Source organism: Saccopteryx leptura, chromosome 3 (genome assembly GCF_036850995.1).
Source record: "Saccopteryx leptura isolate mSacLep1 chromosome 3, mSacLep1_pri_phased_curated, whole genome shotgun sequence".
NCBI classification, from domain to species: domain Eukaryota; kingdom Metazoa; phylum Chordata; class Mammalia; order Chiroptera; family Emballonuridae; genus Saccopteryx; species Saccopteryx leptura.
This window is the reverse complement of record NC_089505.1, coordinates 68,387,741-68,409,909: the sequence shown is the minus strand read 5'-3', so window position 1 is coordinate 68,409,909 and position 22,169 is coordinate 68,387,741. Positions and strand designations below refer to the sequence as shown.

The window sequence follows — 22,169 nt, the reverse complement described above, 5'->3', positions numbered from 1 at the left end:
GGCTCCACCTCTTGCTGCATCCTGGGAAGGCGGGTGGGGGTTGTCTCAGGAGGATGGGAAGAAGAGCTCTGCCTGGGCCACCCAACCCAGTTCCTTCCCCCCACTGCTGCCTCTTCTTCCTTGTTGAAGCTCAGGGGAACACACACGGGAAAACTAGGGCGCTTAGACCATGCTGAGGCCCAGGCCCCCCTAACCTCGGGGAACACCTGTGTGCCCCGATTCCTTCTTTCCCACTTTCCTGTTCCTCCCTCCCTCTCTCCCTGTCTCTTTGAGTCTCTGTCCTCACCCCCCTCTCTCCGTCTCTCTTCCTCATCAGCTCCCTGTCTCTCTGGCCCCCTCCCTCTCTCCCTCTCTCTCAGTCTTGTTCCCCTGAGTTCTCCTAATCTCTCTCCCCATCGCTCCTCCATTCTTTCCCTTGATTTCTCTGCCTGCTTCCTCCCCACTTCTTTCCCCTTCCCTGGTTCCATCTCCCCAGTCTTCTCCCCTATCATTTTCCCCAGTATCTCTCTCTACCCCCATACCTCCCTCCACTCATAGTTGTCTGCCTCCCTCAAACCCCCTCACCCTCTCTCCCCATCTCCCCCCATCTTTCTTCTCTCATGGCTGCCTCTGCCCTGCCTCTTGGCTCCCCTCCTCTAGATCATTCCCTTTCTGTTCCCACTTGCCCTCCACTCATCCTGGTCTCCCACAGGAACTGGTTAGACACAGTCAAGATTCAAACAGAAACTGGATTCTCTATGGGGGAGGGAAAAGTGAGAAGGGGGTTTGGTTGCCATGGTTCCTACGGAAGGAGGGGGAGGGGCAGGGGACTCTGACTTCTGGGTCTGAGATTCTTGGGTCTGGATGGAAAGGACCTGGGGCTTCTGGAGCTCCAAATGAAGGAGTTTAGGGCTCTAACCACACAGGTGCCCGCTAGGCATCTTTTTATTATTTTTTTTTTTAATTAAATTTATTTATTTATTTATTTATTTCTTTATTTTTGTATTTTTCTGAAGTAAGAAGCCAGGAGGCAGAGAGACAGACTCCTGCATGCGCCTGACCGGGATCCACCCAGCATGCCCACCAGGGGGCGATGCTCTGCCCATCTGGGGCGTTGCTCCGTTGCAACCGGCCCCATTCTAGCGCCTGAGGTCGAGGCCATAGAGCTATCCTCAGCAGCCAGGTCAACTCTGCTCCAATGGAGCCTTGACTGCTGGAGGGGAAGAGAGAGAGAGTGTGTGTGACAGAGAGAGAAAGGAGAGGCGAAGGGGTAGGGAAGCAGATGGGCATTTCTGCTGTGTGCCCTGGCCGAGAATTGAACCCTGGACTTCCACACACTGGGCCAACCTTCTACCACTGAGCCAACCAGGGCTAGGCACCCCTTTTTGTGTGTGTCTGCAAAGCTCTTAGTGGGAACTGTGCCAGAGGAGGCTAGACTTTCTTTTATTTTTATTTTATTATTATTATTATTTTTTGTATTTTTCTGAAGTTGGAAACAGGGAGGTAGTCAGACAGACTCCTGCATGCACCCAACCAGGATCTACCCGGCATGCCCACCAGGGAGTGATGCTCTGCCCATCTGGGACATTGCTCTGTTGCAACCAGAGCCATTCTAGCGCCTGAGGCAGAGGCCATAGAGCCATCCTCAGTGCCCGGTCCAACTTTGCTCCAATGGAGCCTTGGCTGCAGGAGGGGAAGAGAGAGACAGAGAGGAAGGAGAGGGGGAGGGGTGGAGAAGCAGATGGGCGCCTCTCCTGTGTGCCCTGGCCGGGAATTGAACCCGGGACTCCTGCACACCAGGCCAATGCTCTACCACTGAGCCAACCGGCCAGGGCTGGACTTTCTTAGTTATCCTGTCTGTCCTCTCGGTATGTCTCTGTACCTGTATCTCTGGTTCTCTTTTCTCCACTTCCAGATGGTCACTGTCATGAACTGTCCATTATTTCTGCTTGACAAGCATCAGTTGCCTGCGCTCTAGGTAGTAGCACCTTGATTTTCAGAGTGATTTGTTCAGGGGTGAGCTTAAAAATCAAGGAAACAGAGTCAACCCTTGGACTTCTGCTGAATTTGTTATTAAAGATCTTTATTTTCCCCCTGAGGTTGCCAGGCTGGTCAGAGTCTCGGTTAGAGTTGGGGGGGGGGGGGCATCATGTTGCCATATGGTGAGACAACCTGCCTAAAAGCAAAGACCAAAGGAAAGCAGACACCAAAGACACAGTCAGATTCCTGATGATGATTGGGGTACCTGGGTCCAGCCATGCCTGAAACCCTCATCTACACAATTAGTTCCCCCTATGCTTACCTCATTTCTGTTTTTGTCATTGGCGATGAAAACAGTCTACATTTATGAATAAACTCATGTCCAGATTCAGTTCCTCTGTGGCCCTGGCTTCCTTTCTGCCTCTCCAAGTCTTTGTCTCCCATTAGGCTGTCCTCTGTTTCCAGTTGCCAAGTTTATCCGTATACGACGGGGACCATCTTTCATTCCCATGACCACAGGCACATCTAGCCCCCAGAGCCCATCATCAGTCCCCAGGCTCAATTCCTTCTGCCTCATGACTGCTTTACCTCCTCTTCAATTCTGTAGCCAGGACAGCCACTCAGGCTTTGTTCTCTCTGGCCTGAACCCTCTCCCCAGCCTCCTTCTTGCCCTCCCACCCCCATTTCTTTCCCCCACAGGGGGCTTTCTTCACCCAGAGCTGACCCTGCCCCTCCCCTGCTTGCAGACCTCCCATGGCTCCCCAGCATTGCTGAACAACATTTCTGCCCCTCCACTCTTAGCTGTCTGAGACCTGCATGATCTGGCCCCGCCCTCCTCTCCCCTCTCACCCCTTCTAAAATTCTCTAGTCACCTTTTATGAATTATTTTATTGAATGAGTGTCTTCCAGCCATTCCTGTCTTTACTGCCCACGTGCTGTGCCTTCCAGAATACCCTTCTATACTCTCCCTTTCCCACATCTTTTAATAAAAAGCTCCCTCCTCCAGAAAGCCTTCTCTAACTTCTCCCAAGTTGTGTTTTCTGTATTTTTTCTCTGCATGTTCTTTATCTGTTCCTTTCCCAGACATCTGAATATTGTCCCCTCCGTGTGTCTTGTTCAGGGATTCGAACCTCTGCCTGCCTCCCCCACCAGACCAACAGCTCCTAACCTTCTCTGACTCTCCAGCATCACTCCTCTCAGGGAGGTACAAAATGGTTAGGTTGAGTGAATAAATGAGTGACTATTTATTTCCTTCTATCACTGTGACTCACACTCAGCAGCTCCAACCCTGTCGTTCTGTCCCTTTTGGTCCTCCAAGACAACACAGGGTGAAGAAGAGAACATGGGCCCTGGAGCCAAACAGACCAGCATTGAATGCCACGTCCAGGTTGCGCAGCCTTGGGCAAATGCCATCCCTTCTCTGAGCCTAGATTTAGTTGCCTTTTCTAAAGCTCTCTCCTTCTTCCCTCCTTGGTGGGGCCCTCCCTCCATCCCTCTCTTTTTCTCCTTCTAAAGTCTGCATCTCTATGTTTCCCTCTGTCTGTCTCCACTTCTCTCTGTGTCTTTGTTTTTCTTCCACTGTCTACCTGTCTGTCTTTGGAACCCAGCCTCATCTCGCTCTGTGTCGTAATTTGAATTTCTATTTCATGGATCTCTAGTTTATGTCCTTCTTTGTCTGTCTCTTTCCCTATCTGCACGTCTCTGTCCCTCTCTGTGTTCGTCTCCATGGCCCTCGTTCACCATCTCTGTTTCTTTCTCTATGTCTATCTCCTTCCCTGTCCCTCTGCCATAGCCCCACCAGCCTCCCTCTGTCACTTACCCCATCTCTCTCAGGCCATATCTGTCCCACTCCCTGGCCTGGCACTCAGCCTGGAACACAAATCCCTGAATCAGCATTTTCCTCCTATTCCAGAAATTATGTCAGCACCACAGTGGGGGGTGGGGCTGGTCGTAGCCCAGTCAGAGGCTGTGCCTCCTTACATCCTCATCCTCACAGGCCCTGGCCAACCTGGCCTACCTCTCTTCCCCATGTTTGTTCTCTCCAAGAGGAGCACCAGAAAGGAACCTGTGTTTATACACATATGTGCACGTGTCTGCATTTATTTCCAGGTACATCTGTGTATGGATCTATAGGTATCTGTGCAAACTCCTTCATTCACTCATGCATCTATGCATGTATGCATGCATTCGTCCATCCATCCATCCATCCTGCCATCTGTCTAGCCATCCATTCATCCATCCATCCATTTATTTGCCCATCTGTTCATCCATTCTTCCATCCATTCATCCATCTGCTCATTTATCCACTAATCCATTCATTCTTCCATCCACCCAACCATCCATCCATCCATCTGCCCACCCATACTTCCATTCATCCATTCATCCATCTCTCCATCCATCCTTTCATCCTTTTCTTTATCCATACATATCCACTCACCTAGCCAGCCAGTCAACTATGATCCACTCACCTATCCATCCATCTAAACTTCCATTCATCCAACCATCTACTCTTCCTTTCTTCTTTTCATCTATCCATTCCTACATCTTTCCCTCCCTCCCTCCATCCATCCATCCATCCATCCATCCATCTATTCTTCCTTCCATCTGTCCACCTGTTTATCTATCCATTCATTCATCCATCCACTCCTCTATTTATCCATGCACCCATTCATCCATCCATTCACCCATCCATCTATTTATCCACTTACCTGTTCACTCATTTATTCATTAAACAAACCAATATTTATTCAGTGCCAACTGTGTGCCAGGCACCGCATCAGGCAGAGGGGACACAGCAGCAAACAAAACAAAGTGCTGCCCCCTAAAGCTTATGTGCTTGGCTGTCCCCTTCAGTGAGCCAAACTCCCTCCTGCCACAGGCCGTTCCTTCCCCCTGTAGCTGTTCACCTTCTTTCCCCCATCTTCACCTGGCTCATGTCTACTCACCTTTCTGAGTTCAGTGTAAATGTCACTTGCTCTGTGACCTCCTTCTCACACTCCCTGCACATGGCACTTCCCATTATGTCCCTTGTCCCAAGGCTGGGATTTTTGTCTGCCTTGTTCCCAGCTGCATCTCTGCTGCCTAGAACACTAACTGGCATATAGTAGATGCTCAGTAAGTATTTATCAAATGGCTGTGTGAATTGACTTGAATGAATATGGAAGACTCTCTCTGTCTCCTGGTTCCTTGTCCAGGGCTGTTCGCTACTCTACATTCCCGGTGGCGATGACAGGAAGGTCCTCAAACTTCCTAGATGCAAACAATGTAATGACTGAATGGCAGGACTCTAGGTCCAGACCCATGTGGTTTTGAATCTCCACTTTGATGCTTCCCAGTTGTGTGACCTTTGGCAGGGCACTTTCCTTCTCTGAGCCTTGGTTTCCTTACTTGTAAAATGCAGTTAAAGAATACATAAGCAGGCCCTGGCCGGTTGGCTCAGCGGTAGAGCATCGGCCTGGCGTGCAGGGGTCCTGGGTTTGATTCCCGGCCAGGGCACACAGGAGAGGCACCTATCTGCTTCTCCACCCCTCCCCCTCTCCTTCCTCTCTGTCTCTCTCTTCCCCTCCTGCAGCGAGGATCCATTGGAGCAAAGATGGCCCAGGCGCTAGAATGGCTCTGGATGCAACAGAGCGACGCCCCAGAGGGGCAGAACATCGCCCCTTGGTGGGCGTGCCTGGTAGATCCCGGTCAGGTGCATGCGGGAGTCTGTCTGACTGCTTCCCCGTTTCCAGCTTTGGAAAAATGAAAAAAAAAAAAAAAAAAGAATACATAAGCAAATGCAAATAATTGTGACAATACTACTAAATACTAACCATTTTTTACCTTGTATAAATTTAATTTAATCTTCAAAATAACTTAATGTCATAGAATCTGGGTTTTTAAAAAATTATCCTCATTCATAACTTGGTGAGTTCAATTGTCAGCCTCAGGTGCTGAAGATAGCTCAGCTGATTTGAGCATCAACCCCAGACAGGGGTTGCCGGGTGGATCCCAGTCAGGGCACATGCAGGAGTCTGTCTCTCTATCTCTCCTTCTCTCACTTAAAAAAAATCATTCTTGTTCACAATTAGGGAAACTGAGGCATTAAGAATATAAGTAATTCATACAAGGCAGTGCAGTGATGCCAGAACAGAGCTGGAATTTGAAATCTGGTGCTCTGCCCCCAAAGTCACACACATTGACTAAAGCTGCCCCTCTCGATGCTTGGACAGCCTTAGATTCTGAGTGTCTGGGAATGTACCACGGCGATCCAGCAAACCCACTTGTGCCCGTGTCTCTGATTCACGCATTGCGGCACACCTCCTTCCGTGTGTCTCTCCCTGTGGGACGAGGCTGCCTGTGGATCCTGGGTGGGCCCCAGCTGGCCGCCAGGGTTGCGCTCTGAGCGTGGCATTTGGGGTGCCTGGATTGGTGTGTACACATTTGTGACTATCAGCTCCGGACCTCATTCATTTGTCTCCTCTGTGAAATGAGAATAACAGAACTGCACCCCGTCCTAGGGCCACAGTAAAGATTAAATGAGAAAACCCTTTTGTCGTACTTAGCCCAGTACCCAGAACAGTGAGTGGCGATTATCATTAACTGCTATTAATACACCAGTAACTGTTTCTTGCTGCTTTTAAGAAATATTCATTAAGCACTTACTTGGTGCCAATGCTTTATTTATATTGACTGTTGTGTTCAAACCTCTGGATCCCTTAGGAAACAGGTTGATTGTCTATATTTTGTTGATGTGGAAAGTGGAGCTTATAGCAAAAGCGCAAAATGACAAAGGCACGAGCCAGCCCAGGCAGGATTCAAACCCAGGTCCCTGCCGGCACCTCCATACCGGGCTGAGACTCCCCGCCAGCGCTGAGGCTCCGCCTCCCCTCCCACCGCCAGCCCGCAGAGCTCCTTAGGTGGGAGGACTTGAAGTCCCGAGCCCGACGGAGAAGGGGGCTTGGCGGGCTGCGACTCCAGGGTCCCGGAGTCGGAGGGGGCGGGAGGGGTGGATTCCTGGATCTGAGATAGGAGATTGGGTGGGAGCTCCGTATCCTAGGTCCTGAGAGATGAGGTGACTGGGGTCCTGGACTTCTCTGTTTGAGAGAAGAGGGGCTGCGGGCTGGCACCCTGGATCCTAGGGGAGCGATGCCAGGTCTCTGGATCCTCTGAGGAAGCGCACTGGGTCTCTGACGCCTCGGTCTGGAGAAGTCTCTCCTTCCTCCCAGCGGCCGCGCGATTTCGGCTCTCAAGCCGCAGGTTCGGAGGGGAAGCGGGGGGGGGGGGGGGGGGGGGGGGGGGGGGGGGCAGGGGAGGAGCGGCGGACCTGCGCCAGGGGCGGGGGGAGGGGCCGAGCTGGCACCGCGGCGGGCGTGCGGGGCTGCTGCGGCGGCCGCGGTGGCGGCTCCGGTGAGTCCGCCCCCCTACCCTTTTGCCCCAGCCCCCGCCCCAGCCCGATCCAGGGGGGCAGCCCGGGCGCGTGGGGGCGGGGGGAGGTGCAGAGGCGCGCGGATCTCCCGCGGGGGAGTGGGAATGCTGCAGCGGAGGAGGGGCACGTGGTCCTGGAAGGGGGGTCCCGAAACACCTGGATGTACCCCAACCTCGCCCACCCATCCTCTGGCGTGTGGATCGTTTAGCCACTGCACAGCCCCTAAGGACTTGGGACGCTGCGGCCGCTCTGGGTACTAGACTTTATTCCTGTCCCCTGCAGTGCTTTGGGACCCCGGCATCCCCTAAACCGCCCCCCCTCCGAAAAAATTCCCATCCTCTCTGCAGCCGGGAGAGGCATTAAGGACTTCAATTCCCAGTAGACCCTGCAGCGCCGGGCCTATAAAATCGGTGCAGTGCGAGCGCAAGGCCTGCCGGGAATTGTAGTCTCTAAGCTCAATGGGAGGTGGGAGCCCGAGGGTGGGAGGCGGTGGCTGGGCCTCCCCGAGGTCGCCTGGGGTCGAGCAGCTGGCCAGAGTAGGACTAGATGTGAGGTTCAGACTAAGGTTTTTCTCCTGGCCACGGTCCTCAGATCCGGCACCCCCTCTCACCACCTGGCGCGCGCGTGGGGACGGGTCCACAGCCCCTTGTCTGCCCTCCAACCCCCATGGGCTGCCGCCAGCCGCCGCCTCGGCTGCCACCCAGGACACGGCAAAGATAAGCGCAGGTGAGTCTGATCGTGCCTGTCTCGGAGTCCTGGCCTTCTGAAGACCCCCCACGACACCTGTCCATCTGTGAGCCCAGGGCTGTCTGTCCGTGGTTTTCCCTGCACTCTCCTAGTCCATCTCTGATGTCTGGCTCCAACCATGTGTCGCTATTTCCCATTTCCCCACCTCTTTCTTCTCATTCCTTTTATTTATGTTTCCCCCCTCCAACCTTCCTTCTAGACCCATGCCTGTCTGCCCAGCCCTCCTGTGTATCCTTTTGTCCCTCTGTGCTCTCTGCCCATTATCTGTCTCTCTATTATTTCTGCACCCATCCATTCTCCTGTTTGCTGTTTCTGTCTCGGAGATATTGCTGCCCACAATTTGCCTGGCCCTCATCACTGCCCTTCTGTCTGCCCATCTCCCACACTCCTGTGAATTACACACCAGCCTATTCTCTCTTTTTATTTCACACCAGCCTGTTCTTTATAGCTGGCCATCCCAAGTCTCAGTCCGACTTCTGTCTGTCTCTTTATTCTTCCTTCTCTTCTGAGCCCAGTTTGCTCTTCCCATTATCTCCATCTCCCCTTCCCTTGTCTCTCCCTCCCTCAACTTGATCCCTGTCCCTGCATCTTGCAGCTCCATTCATCCCCAGCCACCACCACTCATAACCACATCTCTTCTCTCTCTACTTCCATCTATCCCTCTCTTTTAGTCCTCTCCCTGTCTATGCCGATCTGGCCTCCTCTCCATCGTTTGGACCTGCCAAGCCCTTTCCCATCCTGGGCTGTTGCTCATGCTGTTCCTGATGCTTTTAATGCTTTTCCCGACTCCAGCCCCCCTGGGCAGCTCCATCTCACCCTTCAGGTCTCCGAGATCCTCCCCACCCCCCACCCCATGACCTGCTGCCTCCCAGTTCCTTTGTGGCACACCCTCCCACTATTTTTTAAAGCACTGCTCACAGTCTGAGAGTGTTTTGTTGTTTGTGTGTTTGCGGATCTGTTTACTCTTTGTCCCTCTCGGTGGATTGTGACACCAGGAAGTTAGGGAATGCATGGGGTTCATTCCCTACTGGGTCTGCTGCAGCTGGCATAGCACTTGGCATGGAGTTGGCGCTCAGTGACTATTTGCTGAAAGCATGAGTGATGAATGACTGTCCCTTTGTCTGTCCATCCCTAAATTCGGTCTGTTCACCTCTGCACCCCTAATCTTTGTCTCCTTGTCTGTTCACCCCTTTATTTGTGCATCCTTAATGTGTGCTCCTTGTGGCCTTCCTAGTCTCTCCCTCCTGGTCCATTTGTCCCTATTCTCTGTCCTCTTATCTATTCATCCCATCTCTGTCCCCTTGTTTGTCCAATCCCTGTTACTGTCTTCCTGTTTGTCCACCCCTAATTCCAGTCCTCTTGTCCATCTGCCCCCAATTTCTTTTTCCTTGTTCATCCCTCCTTAATCTTTGTCCCCTTGTCCACAAACTCCCAATACCTGTCCCCCTGCCCATCCTTCCTTTTCTCTTTCTCTTTCTACACTTTATCCATTCTCTCTCCCCCATCTTGTTCCCCATCTGGACCCTTGCCTGACCCCTCCCACGCGCAGGACCCTCCGGTCACCATGTCAGGAGACTACGAGGATGACCTCTGCCGACGGGCACTCATCCTGGTCTCAGACCTCTGTGCCCGGGTCCGAGACACTGACACCAGCGACAGGTGCCAGGAATTCAACGACCTGCGAATTCGAGGCTATCCCCGGGGCCCAGATGCAGGTCAGCACCCCCAGCTGTCTTGACCAGCCCCCTGCGCCCTCTACAGCCAGGACAGAGATTCAGAACAAACCTGCCCAGCTTTCTGCTCCCTGTGGGACCGGTCCCTTCTAGAGTCTTGCCTCCATCTTACCTGCTGCTGCTCCTCCAAAATTCTGACCTAAGGAAAAGGAGTTGTGTGGTCCATTTGCCCCTACCTTTTGGATTTTTGCCCTGTGAAGCCTCCTCCACCCCCCCTCATACCGCTACCACACATTCTCCACAGACATCTTTGTGATTCTCACATAGTGCTTAGAAACTCAGGCTCTTGAGTCAGACTGACTTGTCTGGGTTCAAATCCCATCTCCCCTACCTATTAGTTGGATGGCTTTAGGCAGGTGACTCTTCTGTGCCTCAGTTTCTTCATCTGGACAATGGAGATAATGAAAGTGACTACCTCGTGGGACAGCTGAGAGACTCAAATGATATAACACATGGAAAGAGCTTAGAATAAGCCGGGCACACACTGGGCATTTCATAAATGTTGGGATGTACTTATTAAGCACCAACTGTGTACCAGGCCACATGCAAGGTCCTCCACCTGTTTCATTGACAACTCACAGGAACCCTTGTGGTACATATTATCCCCATTTGCAGTGAGGGAAACTGAGGCTCAGCAGGGTGAGTTAACTTGCCCAAGATTACCCAGCTAGGAAGCAGCAGGGTTCTAAGAGTGAGGCAGTATTGTGAGTGTCACTGTCCAGATGAGGAACCTTGCAGAAGCATGTGCTGGGAAGTTGGATGACAGTCACACTTGCTGAGCACTGGGCAGGGCTTGGCATCTCACGTGCAGGATGTCCAGGGGACAGGAATAAGTAGTGAGGCCCAGAGGACTGTGGTTCCTTGCTCAGGGTCTTACAGCCTATAGGCAGAAAAGCCAGAACATGACCTCAGGAAGGCAAAACCACCTTCAGGGCCAATGACTTCCTAGAAGGATTTACAGAATTCAGAAAAGCAGTTATAGTCGCGGTTACAGTTTATTACAGCAAAAGCCCGAAGATTAAAATCAGTAAGGGGAAGCCTGACCTGTGGTGGCGCAGTGGATAAAGCATGACCTGGAAATGCTGAAGTCGCCGGTTCAAAATCCCGGGCTTGCCTGGTCAAGGCACATATAGGAGTTGATACTTTTCGCTCCTTTCCCCTTCTCTGTCTCTTGTCCCCCCCCCCACCAAAGTGAATAAAAGCTTTAAAGAATTTATTTTTTTAATCAGGAAGGGGAATAGGCACATTGGGTAGGGTCCAGGAGAGACCAGGCCTGAGCTCCTAATTTTCCTCTCCTGGTGGAGTCACACGGACAGCACTTAATTCTCCCTGCAGTGATTTGTGACAACACACAGATTATTACCCACTACAATGCTCACCCAAGTCTTGGTGTCCAGGGTTTTTACTTGAGGCTCATTCATGTAGACATGGCTGACTGCCCATGTGGCTAACCTTGTTCTCTAGCCCAACCAGGGGTCAGCTGATACCACGTGGCCCAAGGACCCCACCATCCATCACATTGTTACACGGACTACCTGGTGTGACCCAGAGTTTCTCAGGTGAACAAAAACACTCAGGCACGATGTTCCAAAGGCTTAGAGGGTCCCTCAAAGGCCAACCTTTCTCTGGGCAGGGTGAATCTTACAGAATACCCTAAGGGGGGGTAAGACTCTCAGGGTTCTGCCCCTCCCTGCTGGATGACCCTGCGGAGTCACTTGCTCTCTTTTAAAGCCTCAGTTTCTTCATCTGTGAAACAGGATAAATCATCCGTAGGTTACACAGTGTAGTGAGGATGAACGCTGTGGGCTGCTGACTTATGCAGAGTCACTGGGCAATTCAGGACTGACAGGAATTCCCTCGCCACGGGGAGTCCCCTGAAGTGACACGACATAGCCATTCCACTCAGCTATCCTTGCTGCCAGGGCCTTGGTTACTTGCTCCCCTTGCCCCTTGATCCTCAGTCAGTGTGGATTAGGAATTTCCCCTCTGTTCTACCTCGATGAGACCCAAGATTCAATGTCAAATAAACGCCCAAAGACATTCCTTGAAGGTTTTTTCTGACACACATTACTCCTGGCACCAATTACAGAATGGGTCAGAACCTTTGGATCAAGAACTGTACTTTGTCTGAAAGGCACTTCAGCACATAGTTGGCATTCAGAATGCGGTGGCTGTGGTGGTGGATACACGTTTGAACTACCATTTACTGGGACATGTTGAGGTGTGGTAGCATAATGGTGGAAACAGTGGCTCTGGAGCCAGGCACCCCAGAGAGGCAGGACTGGATTTTCCTATCTGGCAAATGGCAAATGGAAGACTCAGAGTGGTTAAGATATCTTCCTGAGGCCACACGACAAGCTAGGATTTGAATCCTGACCAGCCTAACGGTACCATACACTCTTCTTTCTTTAACCATCTCTGAGCATGTTGGGGGACTTTGGTCCTATTTCGGATGGTGTATCCTCTTATAGAGAGACGTTTTGTGCTAGCAGTAAAGAGAATAAAATCTGGAGACAGACAGCTGAGTTCAAATCCCAGACCTGTCACTTATTACCTATGCAGCTTTATACAAGACCCTCAGTCCCTCTGTGCCTCAGTTTCCTCATCTTTCAAATGGCTATATAGAAATACCCACCTCATAGGGTCATGGAGTTTAAATAATATATGTAAACCACTTTGGGCAAGGCATGGCAAAAGCTAAGGATTATTTTTTAAATTATTTTAAAAAGCTTAGCTCTTCAGGGACAGCAGTGGGAGGGTAAATTGTGACCCCCCACCCCTGACCTCTGTCTTCACTCCCTCCAGACATCTCTGTGAGCCTGCTGTCAGTCATCGTGACATTCTGTGGCATCGTCCTCCTGGGCGTCTCCCTCTTCGTGTCCTGGAAGCTGTGCTGGGTGCCCTGGCGGGACAAGGGAGGCTCGGCAGTGGGCGGTGGCCCCCTGCGCAAAGACCTAGGCCCTGGGGTGGGGCTGGCAGGCTTGGTAGGCGGTGGTGGGCACCACCTGGGGGCTGGCCTGGGCGGCCATCCTCTGCTGGGGGGCCCACATCACCATGCCCACACCGCCCACCACCCGCCCTTCGCGGAGCTGCTGGAGCCGGGCAGCCTGGGGGGCTCGGACCCCCCTGAGCCCTCCTACTTGGACATGGACTCGTATCCAGAGGCTGCGGCAGCTGCAGTAGCTGCTGGGGTCAAACCGAGCCAGACATCTCCTGAGCTGCCCTCTGAGGGAGGGGCAGGCTCTGGACTGCTTCTGCTGCCCCCCAGTGGTGGGGGTTTGCCCAGTGCCCAGTCACATCAGCAGGTCACAAGCCTAGCACCCACCACCAGGTGAGACAGGCTGCTGGGCTAGGGTTCACTCTGAACACCTGCTCCTCTGTGTCTGTTTCCCCTCTATGGTTCTCCTCAGCTCTGGAGGAGGAAGAGTCCTGAGTCCTGGGGCAGTGGGGGGCTTAGGGTGTGGACCCCATGGATCCTGGGGATAAAATGAGCTGGGGTTCCAGACACCTAGGTCTGAAAGAGGAGGAGGAGGAGACTAGAGTCCTTGGACCTAAGGGAGGAGGAGGCTGGAGGTCTGTGCTCCTGGATCCAGAGGAAAATGGAGGCTGGAAACAGGACTCCAGAGTCAGGGAGGTGGAATGAGGGTTAGGCCACCCAGACCCTGAGGCAAAAGGCAGTTTACAAAGCCTGAGTGTTGGAAACAGAGATGAGCAGGCAGACCCTGTACCTTCATGTCACTCACAGTCTAAGGGAAGCAGGTCCCCAAATCAGCCACCCCGGTCCAGCCAGCCAGGCCAGTGCTGCGTAAAGCAGCTCAGAGAACTGCGCTGCAGGATGTGATGTATCATGTTGATTGACTTGTGGGTGTTGAATCATCGTTGCATCCTTGGGGTGACTCCCACTTGGTCATGGTGTATAATTTTTTTTAATGTATGTTGAATCTGGTTTGCTAATGGTTTTTTTTTTTGTTTTTTTTTTTTGAGAATTTCTGTATCTGCATTCATCAAGGATGTTGACCTGTAATTTTCTTTTCTTTCTTTTTATTTTTTTTGACAGAAAAGACAAGTTAGGGAGATCTGGAGGAGAGATAAGCGTTGAGGAGGTCTGGGCAGTGGGCTCCCCAGGGGTCCACAGGGAAGTTATTCTGAGTGACCAGCTTGAGTTTCAGAGGTGCCTGGAGGCTGCTGCCCAAGCAGGGCTGGGATGGAGCTAGCTTAGCGAAGGCAATAACCCCTTCCCCAATACGGCCGGGGAAACGGAGGCTCACAGGGCACAAATGGTTTGCTCCAGGTCACAGTGAGCAAAGGTGGGAGTTTGGGGCCCCCTGGCTGTGGGGTTTGGGGAAGAGAGGGGGAGCCATCCACCACAGCTAGGTCTCCCCACCCCCTGCAGGTACCCAGCCCTGCCCCGGCCTCTCACCCAGCAGACCCTGACCCCCCAGCCGGACCCAGGCAGTGAGGAGCGGCCCCCTGCCCTACCCTTACCCCTTCCGGGCGGCGAAGAGAAGGCCAAGCTCATTGGACAGATCAAACCAGAGCTGTACCAGGGGACTGGACCCGGCAGCTGGCGGGGCAGCGGGGCCCCGGGCTCTGGGGACGGGGGCACTGGAGCGCCCTGTGGCCGCATCAGCTTTGCCCTGCGGTACCTCTATGGCTCCGACCAGCTGGTGGTGCGGATCCTGCAGGCCCTGGACCTCCCTGCCAAGGACTCCAACGGTTTCTCCGACCCCTATGTCAAGATCTACCTGCTGCCTGACCGCAAGAAAAAATTTCAGACCAAGGTCTGGGACAGCGGGCTGGACACTGGGTCCCCTGGAGGAGAGGTCGGGAGTCTGGGCCCCCGGGGCTGAGGGAAGGAGGGTCCTGGGTTGTTGGGGCTGTGGGAACAGGGGGCTAGCTGTCAAGGCTCCTCAGTCCTGGGGAGGAAGGGACGATGGGCATGGTGTCTGTCTCTCCCCCGCCCCCTCTCTCAGGTGCACAGGAAGACCCTGAACCCTGTGTTCAATGAGACGTTTCAGTTCTCGGTGCCCCTGGCAGAGCTGGCCCAGCGCAAGCTGCACTTCAGCATCTATGACTTCGACCGCTTCTCTCGGCACGACCTCATCGGCCAGGTGGTGCTGGACAACCTCCTGGAGCTGGCCGAGCAGCCCCCGGACCGCCCGCTGTGGCGGGACATCATGGAGGGCGGCTCGGTCAGTGGCCCTGCACCCCCCTTGGTTTGCAACCTCCTTGCCTTTGGGATTCATCACCTTCTCACTTCTGGGCCCCCGAGTTTTCTTTTGAATTTTATTTGATTGCAAAATATTACAAGTGTGCAAGAAAGAATAGAGAACAGACCCCCAGGACTATCACACTTTGTCAAAACAGTAACATCAGGCCTGGGCCCCAGGTTTGCTCAATGCCGACCCCCTTGACGTCTGATGCTAACAGGCAAGAAAGCTGTAATGGACAACCATGTACCCACCAGGCAGCTTTATCAGAACTTCGTGCCGTGACCCTGTGGCTTCTGCCCTCTGACCCCGGGCCCCTGACCCTCCAACGTCCTGACCTTAGAGTACTGGCTTCTGTTTTTCCGACTTCCTGACTTTCCACTTCCCAGATCTCCTGAACCTCCAAGCCTGCTGGTCTCGGACATGTTACATTTCCAACCTTGAGCTTCGAACTCTCTCATGTAATGTCATCCTGTCTCTTCACAGTCTCCCCCTGAATCCTGACAGCCGGATCCCCCAGGCCTTAGACACTCTGGGACCCTCATGACCTGACACCTCCAATTCCCCAAGATTCCGATTGTAGGGCCCCCCACATGCCCCACTGCCCCCCTTTCTCATTTCTCATGCTCCTCACCTTCTGGAATCTCACTCTCCTGTATGCCAACCACCCCCAGCCCCACTTTTAGGTCCTTGTTGGGTTTCTTGACCTGAACTTCAGCCCTCTGTTCCAACCTAGGGATTTCCAACATCGCAGCCCTGCCAATCCGGGGAAAGCCGCGTGTGTCAGAGGGTGGGGGGTGAGCTTGTCCTCATACCAGGAGAGGGCTGGCTGCCCACATGATGGTCATGGTCAAGGTCCTTTCTTTCTCTGAGCCTCAGTTTCCCAATATGTACCAGGACACAGTTGCCCCGGTGGCCGTGGCTCTGCCTGAGGTCCCCTTTGTGGGGCTCTTTGTGGTCTACTTGCTCGGTCCAAGCCCAGCCTCTGAGAACCGAGTGCCTGATTCTCGAGTCCTTGTTCCCAGGGCCCCCCTCTATCCCGCCGGCCCTCGCTCCTCGTCATAACCTGAGGCAGCCCACATGAAAGCCCTCTCCCCGCATCCCTCTTTGTCTCCTAAGTCTGTCACCTGTCATTTTCTCTCCTTGTTATTACCCCGGGCCTTGGCTCATTCATCTATTCATTTATTCCTTCAACCACTGAGTTCTCTCTGCAGGATTGGTCCCGGGGGACCCCAGACTGCCCTCGGGAGCCCCAGGTCTAGGCAGTCACACAGTTCACTGTCGGGAGCCAGCAGTAGGAGGGACGGAAGGAGCATCCGCTCAGGGCTGCGGGGGCTCTGGGGGCTTGTGGGAGGAGGTGAAGGCTGATCGAGGCTTGAAGATTAAGAGGAGAGGAGAGTCTGGGGCAAGGCCTGGAGGGGGTGAGTGCGGAGTCCAGGACCAAGGCCCACGCCGGCGTGGTTGGGAGGCCAGGGGCCCAGAAGAGGCCACAGGGATGGGCAGGGCCGGCCATTGTCCTGGCTGTCTCCGGCCACCGCCCTGTCTGTGTGTCAGCACGGAAGGCTCTGTCTCCTGGGTCTGGCTGTGTCCCTTGCCCTCCCCAAAGCTGACTTCTCTGGGTCTCTTCTTGGTCTCTGTCTTACTATCTCTGGATCCCTGTCCCTTTCTCTAGGTAGGTCTCTTTCTCTCTCTCTCTCTCTCTCTCTCTCTCTCTCTCTCTCTCGGGTTGGCACCTCCTCACCAAGTCTCTGTCCCTTTCTGTAGCTCTCTGGTCCTGCCCCTGGGGGCTCTGGCCCCTGCTCAGGACTCTGTATTCGCCCTATGCAGTCTCTGCTCCCCCCTCTGGTTCTAGGCCTCTGACACTCTCCGGGACTCCATCTTTCTGAGCCTCTGTTCTTCTCACTTTAGAATTCTGTGGGTCTGTCTTTCTAACTGTCTCAGTGTTTTGGTCTCTGTCTCAGTCTATTTTTCACCGTAATCTTTTTCTCTGTGTGTCCCTCTCCTGCTCTCTCCCCCCACTCTCGCCTCTTCCCGTCTTTGCTGCAGAACAAACAGGCTTTGACGGTGGCAGGCAGCTGTGGCTGGGGAGTTACCAGATTTGGCCCAGAGTCAGATTGTTAAGTGGATCAGAAACCTGAGTCCTGGATGTTGGGGAGGAGCACGCTGGAGGCTCGGGGTGGGAGAGAAGTCAGAGAGAGATGGGGAGACTGAGGCAGGGTGTCACTAAGCCCCTGTCCCCAACTGCAGGAAAAGGCAGATCTTGGGGAGCTCAATTTCTCACTCTGCTACCTCCCCACGGCCGGGCGCCTCACCGTGACCATCATCAAAGCCTCTAACCTCAAAGCCATGGACCTCACTGGCTTCTCGGGTGGGTCCTGAGAAGGCGCTGAGATCTGAGGGTGGAGGGGACTGGGGGAGAAAAGGCTGGGGACCCAGACCCTTGGGGGAGGACAGGGGAGAGGGGTCCAAGGGAGGAAGTCGTGGTTCAGTGCTGTCCATGCCCACCCCTAGACCCTTATGTGAAGGCCTCTCTAATCAGCGAGGGACGGCGTCTCAAGAAGCGGAAAACCTCCATCAAAAAGAATACGCTGAACCCCACCTACAACGAGGCTCTGGTGTTCGACGTGGCCCCAGAGAGCGTGGAGAACGTGGGGCTCAGCATCGCCGTGGTAGACTACGATTGGTGAGAGGCGAGGCCTGGGCGCATGGGCAGGAGGAGGGTGGGGGGCGCACCGGGTTCGCCCCCGCCCTACCAAGATGCTCATCGCCCACCCCACCCCCAGCATTGGGCACAACGAGGTGATCGGCGTATGCCGCGTGGGCCCTGATGCTGCCGACCCCCACGGCCGCGAGCACTGGGCAGAGATGCTGGCCAACCCCCGCAAGCCCGTGGAGCACTGGCATCAGCTGGTGGAGGTGAGTGGAAGGCGGGGCCACCCAATGCCACTCCCCTCACCCTTCCCCCACCCGCCTCTTCACCCCTGCTTCACCGGACACATCACGTCCTGTTGGGCTTCAGAATAATATTGTCTAGATTCGAATCCCTGTTCTACCAACTTCCGCTGCGTGACTGAACCAGTTATTTAAGCTCTCTGTGCCTCAATATTCTCTACTGGAAAGCGGGGTTGTTAATAACATCTACCGTTAGCATAGATGTGAAGATTCAGTGAGTTAATGCAGGATTAAGTGTCTGCCTCCTAGTAAGGGTTCAGCAAATGGTCAGCTACTGTTCTTACTATTTCTCATAATGCTAAATCCAAAATAAAGAAGAAAAATTGAATGGAGCAGGGTTAGGGTTTATTTTTTTGTTTTGTTTTCTTTTAAGTGGAGTGTGAAATTTTGTAGATTGTGGTTTACTGGATGGGAATCAACAATTTTTTCTCCATTGATTTGAGAGAGAGAGAGAGAGAGAGAAGCATCAGCTCGTTTCACTTAGTTGTTCTATTTAGTTGTGCACTCATTGATTGCTTCTCATATGTGCCCTAATTGGGGGGGGGGTGGTGTTGAACCCATGACCTCTGGGTTGAGGCTTTATCCACTGAGCCACCCAGCCAGGGCCTCAACAATTTTTTTAATGAATAAGAAAATAAAGTAAAATAGAACAGAACAGAAAATTTCACAGAGAAGTACCCATTGTAAGGACCGTGATGTGGATTTTTCCCCCATTGCTGTGGATTGTGATCCAAAATGTTTGGTTGTCTGGAAAGAAGAAGGAATGCGGATGGAGAGTGGGGCTGCCCCTTAGGTGGTCTGGGAGGGCCTCTAGGTGGAGGTGACATTTCAGCAGAGGCCGAGAGGACGAGAGTGGATGGGCTCGGGTGAAGATTTGAAGGAGAAGGCTGCAGGAAGCTGCGCCTGGTATCCTCAGAAGCAGGGGTGCAGGCGGGTGAGCCCAGAACAGAGAGGGAAGGGGGCAGGGCGGATCAAACGAGGCCTTGGGGGTCACGCGGGAACCGGCGGGACAACTTTTTTAAATTAAAAATCATTTAAGGTCGTCACATGGTCCAGAGAAATTTGCAAACATGGCCACTCTCTCATTTGAAACCAAGAAAAACAAAGGAGTCGATTTTGAAATATTGTTGAGTTTGCTGCCTTTAAAACCAAGAAAGTAAAATTATACTAAATTCTGTTTAGGGTATAAATAAAACATTTGAACTGAAAATTATATAACTTTTAATACAGTTACTCTTCATTTTTTCAATATTTTCCAATTCTTTTCATATTCCAGAAAAAAAACAACCATAAAAAGGACGTAAAAATTGGGGTGTATTTTTTGTTTGTTTCAGGTTCTGATATGTCATGGGACTGGCCTTTATTAAATTTTATATTTTGCTCAGCATAGATCTTTTTGTGTTAATTTTGATTTTTAAAAAATATTTCATTCCCATAGTATTTATCCTGACTGCTAGTTTGGGCGCACCTTAAATTTTGCACCCTGGGTGAATTCCTCACTAGACTCGCTCTAGTCCAACCCAGCTCTGGGCTTTTTTCCAGGGGAGGGAGGGATTTAAAGCAGCTGATCATGGAACTCAGCTCTGAGTTTTCAAAAGATTGTGAATCTACTTAGACCAACAGATGGCAGCTCCTTCTGGCGTTCACTGTTCTCCTAATTCATTCACTCATTCATTCCACAGGCTTCTTCGGAAGCTTCCGTGGGCTGTACTCATACTGGGCAACGCTAGGGGCACAGGGAGAAGCTGAACCCTGGCTGAGTCTGGCCTTGACCCTGACTTTCAGCCGATGTCGTCCCAGAAGGTCTTCCATCCCTGGAGCTGACCCTGCCCCCTCCCTCTGCTCACAGCCCTCTGCAGTGACTCCCTAGAGCCCCCAGGCAGCCTGCCCCCCTCACCCCTGCAGCCTCATAGCTCCTCACATTTCCAGTGACTTTATTTTTTGTGCCTCAGCTTTCCCATCCATAGAATAGAACTATAATTCCGCTTGCCCCATCACTTCAGAATAGAGTGAAAAAAAGTCCTGTGAATGAGGAAAACAGGATTGGTGTCTTATTATGTTGACTGTTAGTGATTGTTTTGCATCTGTCCCCACTCCTGAACCTTCTGGATTTTCCTCTTTAGGAAAAGACTTTGACCAGCTTCACAAAAGGCGGCAAAGGATTGTCAGAGAAAGAGAACTCAGAGTGAGGGGTAAGGAACTCAGATGAGAGGGAGGGGTGGGGGCCTGGATTCCCACGTCTGAGGGAGGAGGGAAATGGGAACGGGATTTCTGGGTTCCTTGGGTGTGATGAAGCTATAGCAGGTCATGGGCCCCTTCTCTGCCATCACTGATGTCTCCTCCCTGCCCGGTCCTGCAGGTCTGGCCTAGGCACGGGATCAGACCAGGCCCCCTCAGGACCCCCATCCCTTCCTGCCCGGACTGTGAATTCATCTCCTTGAAGCCATAACGTCCGAGCTGCGTGGTGCGGGGCGGCCCCAGGCCTGCCCATACTTCAACCCCTAGAGCCGTGAGGGTGGGAGACAGGAGGGCCCAGCTCCCTGTTTCCGGGCTTCAGGCATTCAGTCTCCACTGTGTCTGTCTATCCTTCCCTGGGCTCCTCTTCCAGGCGAGGGGCCGTGCATGTCTGGGGGACCCTAACCCCCAAAACCCTCCGTCTGTCTGTCTATCTCTTTGCTGTTTGTTCAAGACTTGGTGTCCTGACCCTCATTTTCACCGTGAATGTCAATAGACCAATCCTCCGTGTTCCCTCAGACACACACACACCTGTGTCTACCCCTCCGTTCGCCACACCCGCGTCTGGCCGATCCCCCTGTGCTGCTGCTATTAATGCCAGAATAAACACACGCGTGGGTCTCACTCCACCACGGCTCCTGTCCTCTCTGGGATGGGAGAGCTGGGTTGGAACATCCTGGCTCAGCATTCAGACAAATATTTTAATCACAGGATGGGTGACCTTTGGCTACCTAATTGATCTCTTTGGGCCTTAGTTTGTAAATGTTAAATTGGCCAGGACCACCATTATTATAGGACACAAAATGCAACCCAACCTACCATAACCACAAGCAGAACTGGAATACCTCTGTGTATGGCAAGTCTGAGGACAGAAGGTATGGTTGGATCCAGATGTTCAAGCAACCGCTTAGCTCTTTACTGGCTTTATTCTCAAGCAAGTCTTTGCAATGCTAATAAGATGGCTGCTTGAAGCTCCAAGTGTATCATGCTGCATCTGTTAGGATGCCTTCAGCTGCATTTTCAGTGGGAAAAGCTGTAATGATAAAGATATCTTTTTACTCAAATAACAAATCTTGCAAAGACACAGAGTCCCAGGGTTAGTTCTGCTACGGTGGGTTTGCATCTCTGAGATTCAGTCCGCCTTCCCCTCGTGAGTACAAACCGTCTGCCGCAGCGCCATGCGCGTTCTCACATGGTAGCATAGAAAGTGGGAAATGTGGACAGGGGCCTCCCATAGATATTCATCTCTTTTTTATCCCATCCACAGAAATGGATTCGAGAGCCACCCTGAGTTGCAAAGCAGCCTGGGAAAGTGAACAGCTGCCATCATGGTGTGGGTTTTGTCAGTGAAGAAGCATAGAGGCCCTGGCCGGTTGGCTCAGTGGTAAAGCATCGGCCTGGCGTGCAGGAGTCCCGGGTTTGATTCCCGGCCAGGGCATACAGGAGAAGCACCCATCTGCTTCTCCACCCCTCCCCCTCTCCTTCCTCTCTATCTCTCTCTTCCTCTCCCGCAGCCAAGGCTCCACTGAAGCAAAGTTGGCCCGGGCGCTGGGGATGGCTCCATGGCCTCTGCCTCAGGCGCTAGAATGGCTCTGGTTGCAACAGAGCAACACCCCAGATGGGCAGAGCATCGCCCCCTGGTGGGCATGCCAGGTGGATCCCGGTTGGGCGCATGCGGGAGTCTGTCTGACTGCCTCCCTGTTTCCAACTTCAGAAAAATACCAAAAAAAAGAAGAAGAAGAAGAAGCACAGAGAGGGGAACGGAATGGTTGTTGGGCAGGAAATTCATAGGACCTGCTATAAGCACCCGCAGAGCAGATAATTTCAGAGGAAACAAAATCAGGGTCTCTCTCTCTCTCTCTCTCTCTCTCTCTCTCTAACACACACACACATACACATACACACACACTCAGGAAAAAGATTATG

At 52.8% G+C, this 22,169-nt stretch overlaps 1 protein-coding gene across 3 annotated transcripts; it reads left to right on the top strand.

Moving 5' to 3' along the window:
- The first annotated feature begins 7,147 nt into the window (after positions 1-7,147).
- SYT3 (synaptotagmin 3) lies at positions 7,148-20,872 on the top strand. Of its 3 annotated transcripts, none has more exons than XM_066374103.1 (11): positions 7,148-7,197; positions 7,958-8,092; positions 9,663-9,828; positions 12,652-13,177; positions 14,240-14,627; positions 14,820-15,038; positions 17,304-17,424; positions 17,568-17,739; positions 17,840-17,972; positions 20,132-20,200; positions 20,368-20,872. In XM_066374103.1, the coding sequence occupies exons 3-10, from the start codon at positions 9,678-9,680 to the stop codon at positions 20,195-20,197; spliced, it is 1,776 nt and encodes a 591-aa protein (XP_066230200.1). In that variant the 5' UTR covers positions 7,148-7,197; positions 7,958-8,092; positions 9,663-9,677; the 3' UTR covers positions 20,198-20,200; positions 20,368-20,872. The 3 variants fall into 3 exon arrangements, with proteins under 3 accessions (XP_066230200.1, XP_066230202.1, XP_066230201.1); XM_066374105.1 differs by lacking the exon at positions 7,148-7,197 and adding an exon at positions 7,308-7,347; XM_066374104.1 differs by lacking the exon at positions 7,148-7,197 and having other exon boundaries at positions 7,897-8,092.
- The last annotated feature ends 1,297 nt before the right edge of the window (positions 20,873-22,169 follow it).

Bases quoted from the DNA above. Each gene is read 5' to 3' on its own strand.
- SYT3 (XM_066374103.1), top strand. From the start codon at position 9,678: ATGTCAGGAGACTACGAGGATGACCTCTGCCGACGGGCACTCATCCTG. The intron at 15,039-17,303 runs GTCAGTGGCCCT...CCCCAACTGCAG, and splicing joins ACATCATGGAGGGCGGCTCG to GAAAAGGCAGATCTTGGGGA. The intron at 17,973-20,131 runs GTGAGTGGAAGG...TTTCCTCTTTAG, and splicing joins ACTGGCATCAGCTGGTGGAG to GAAAAGACTTTGACCAGCTT.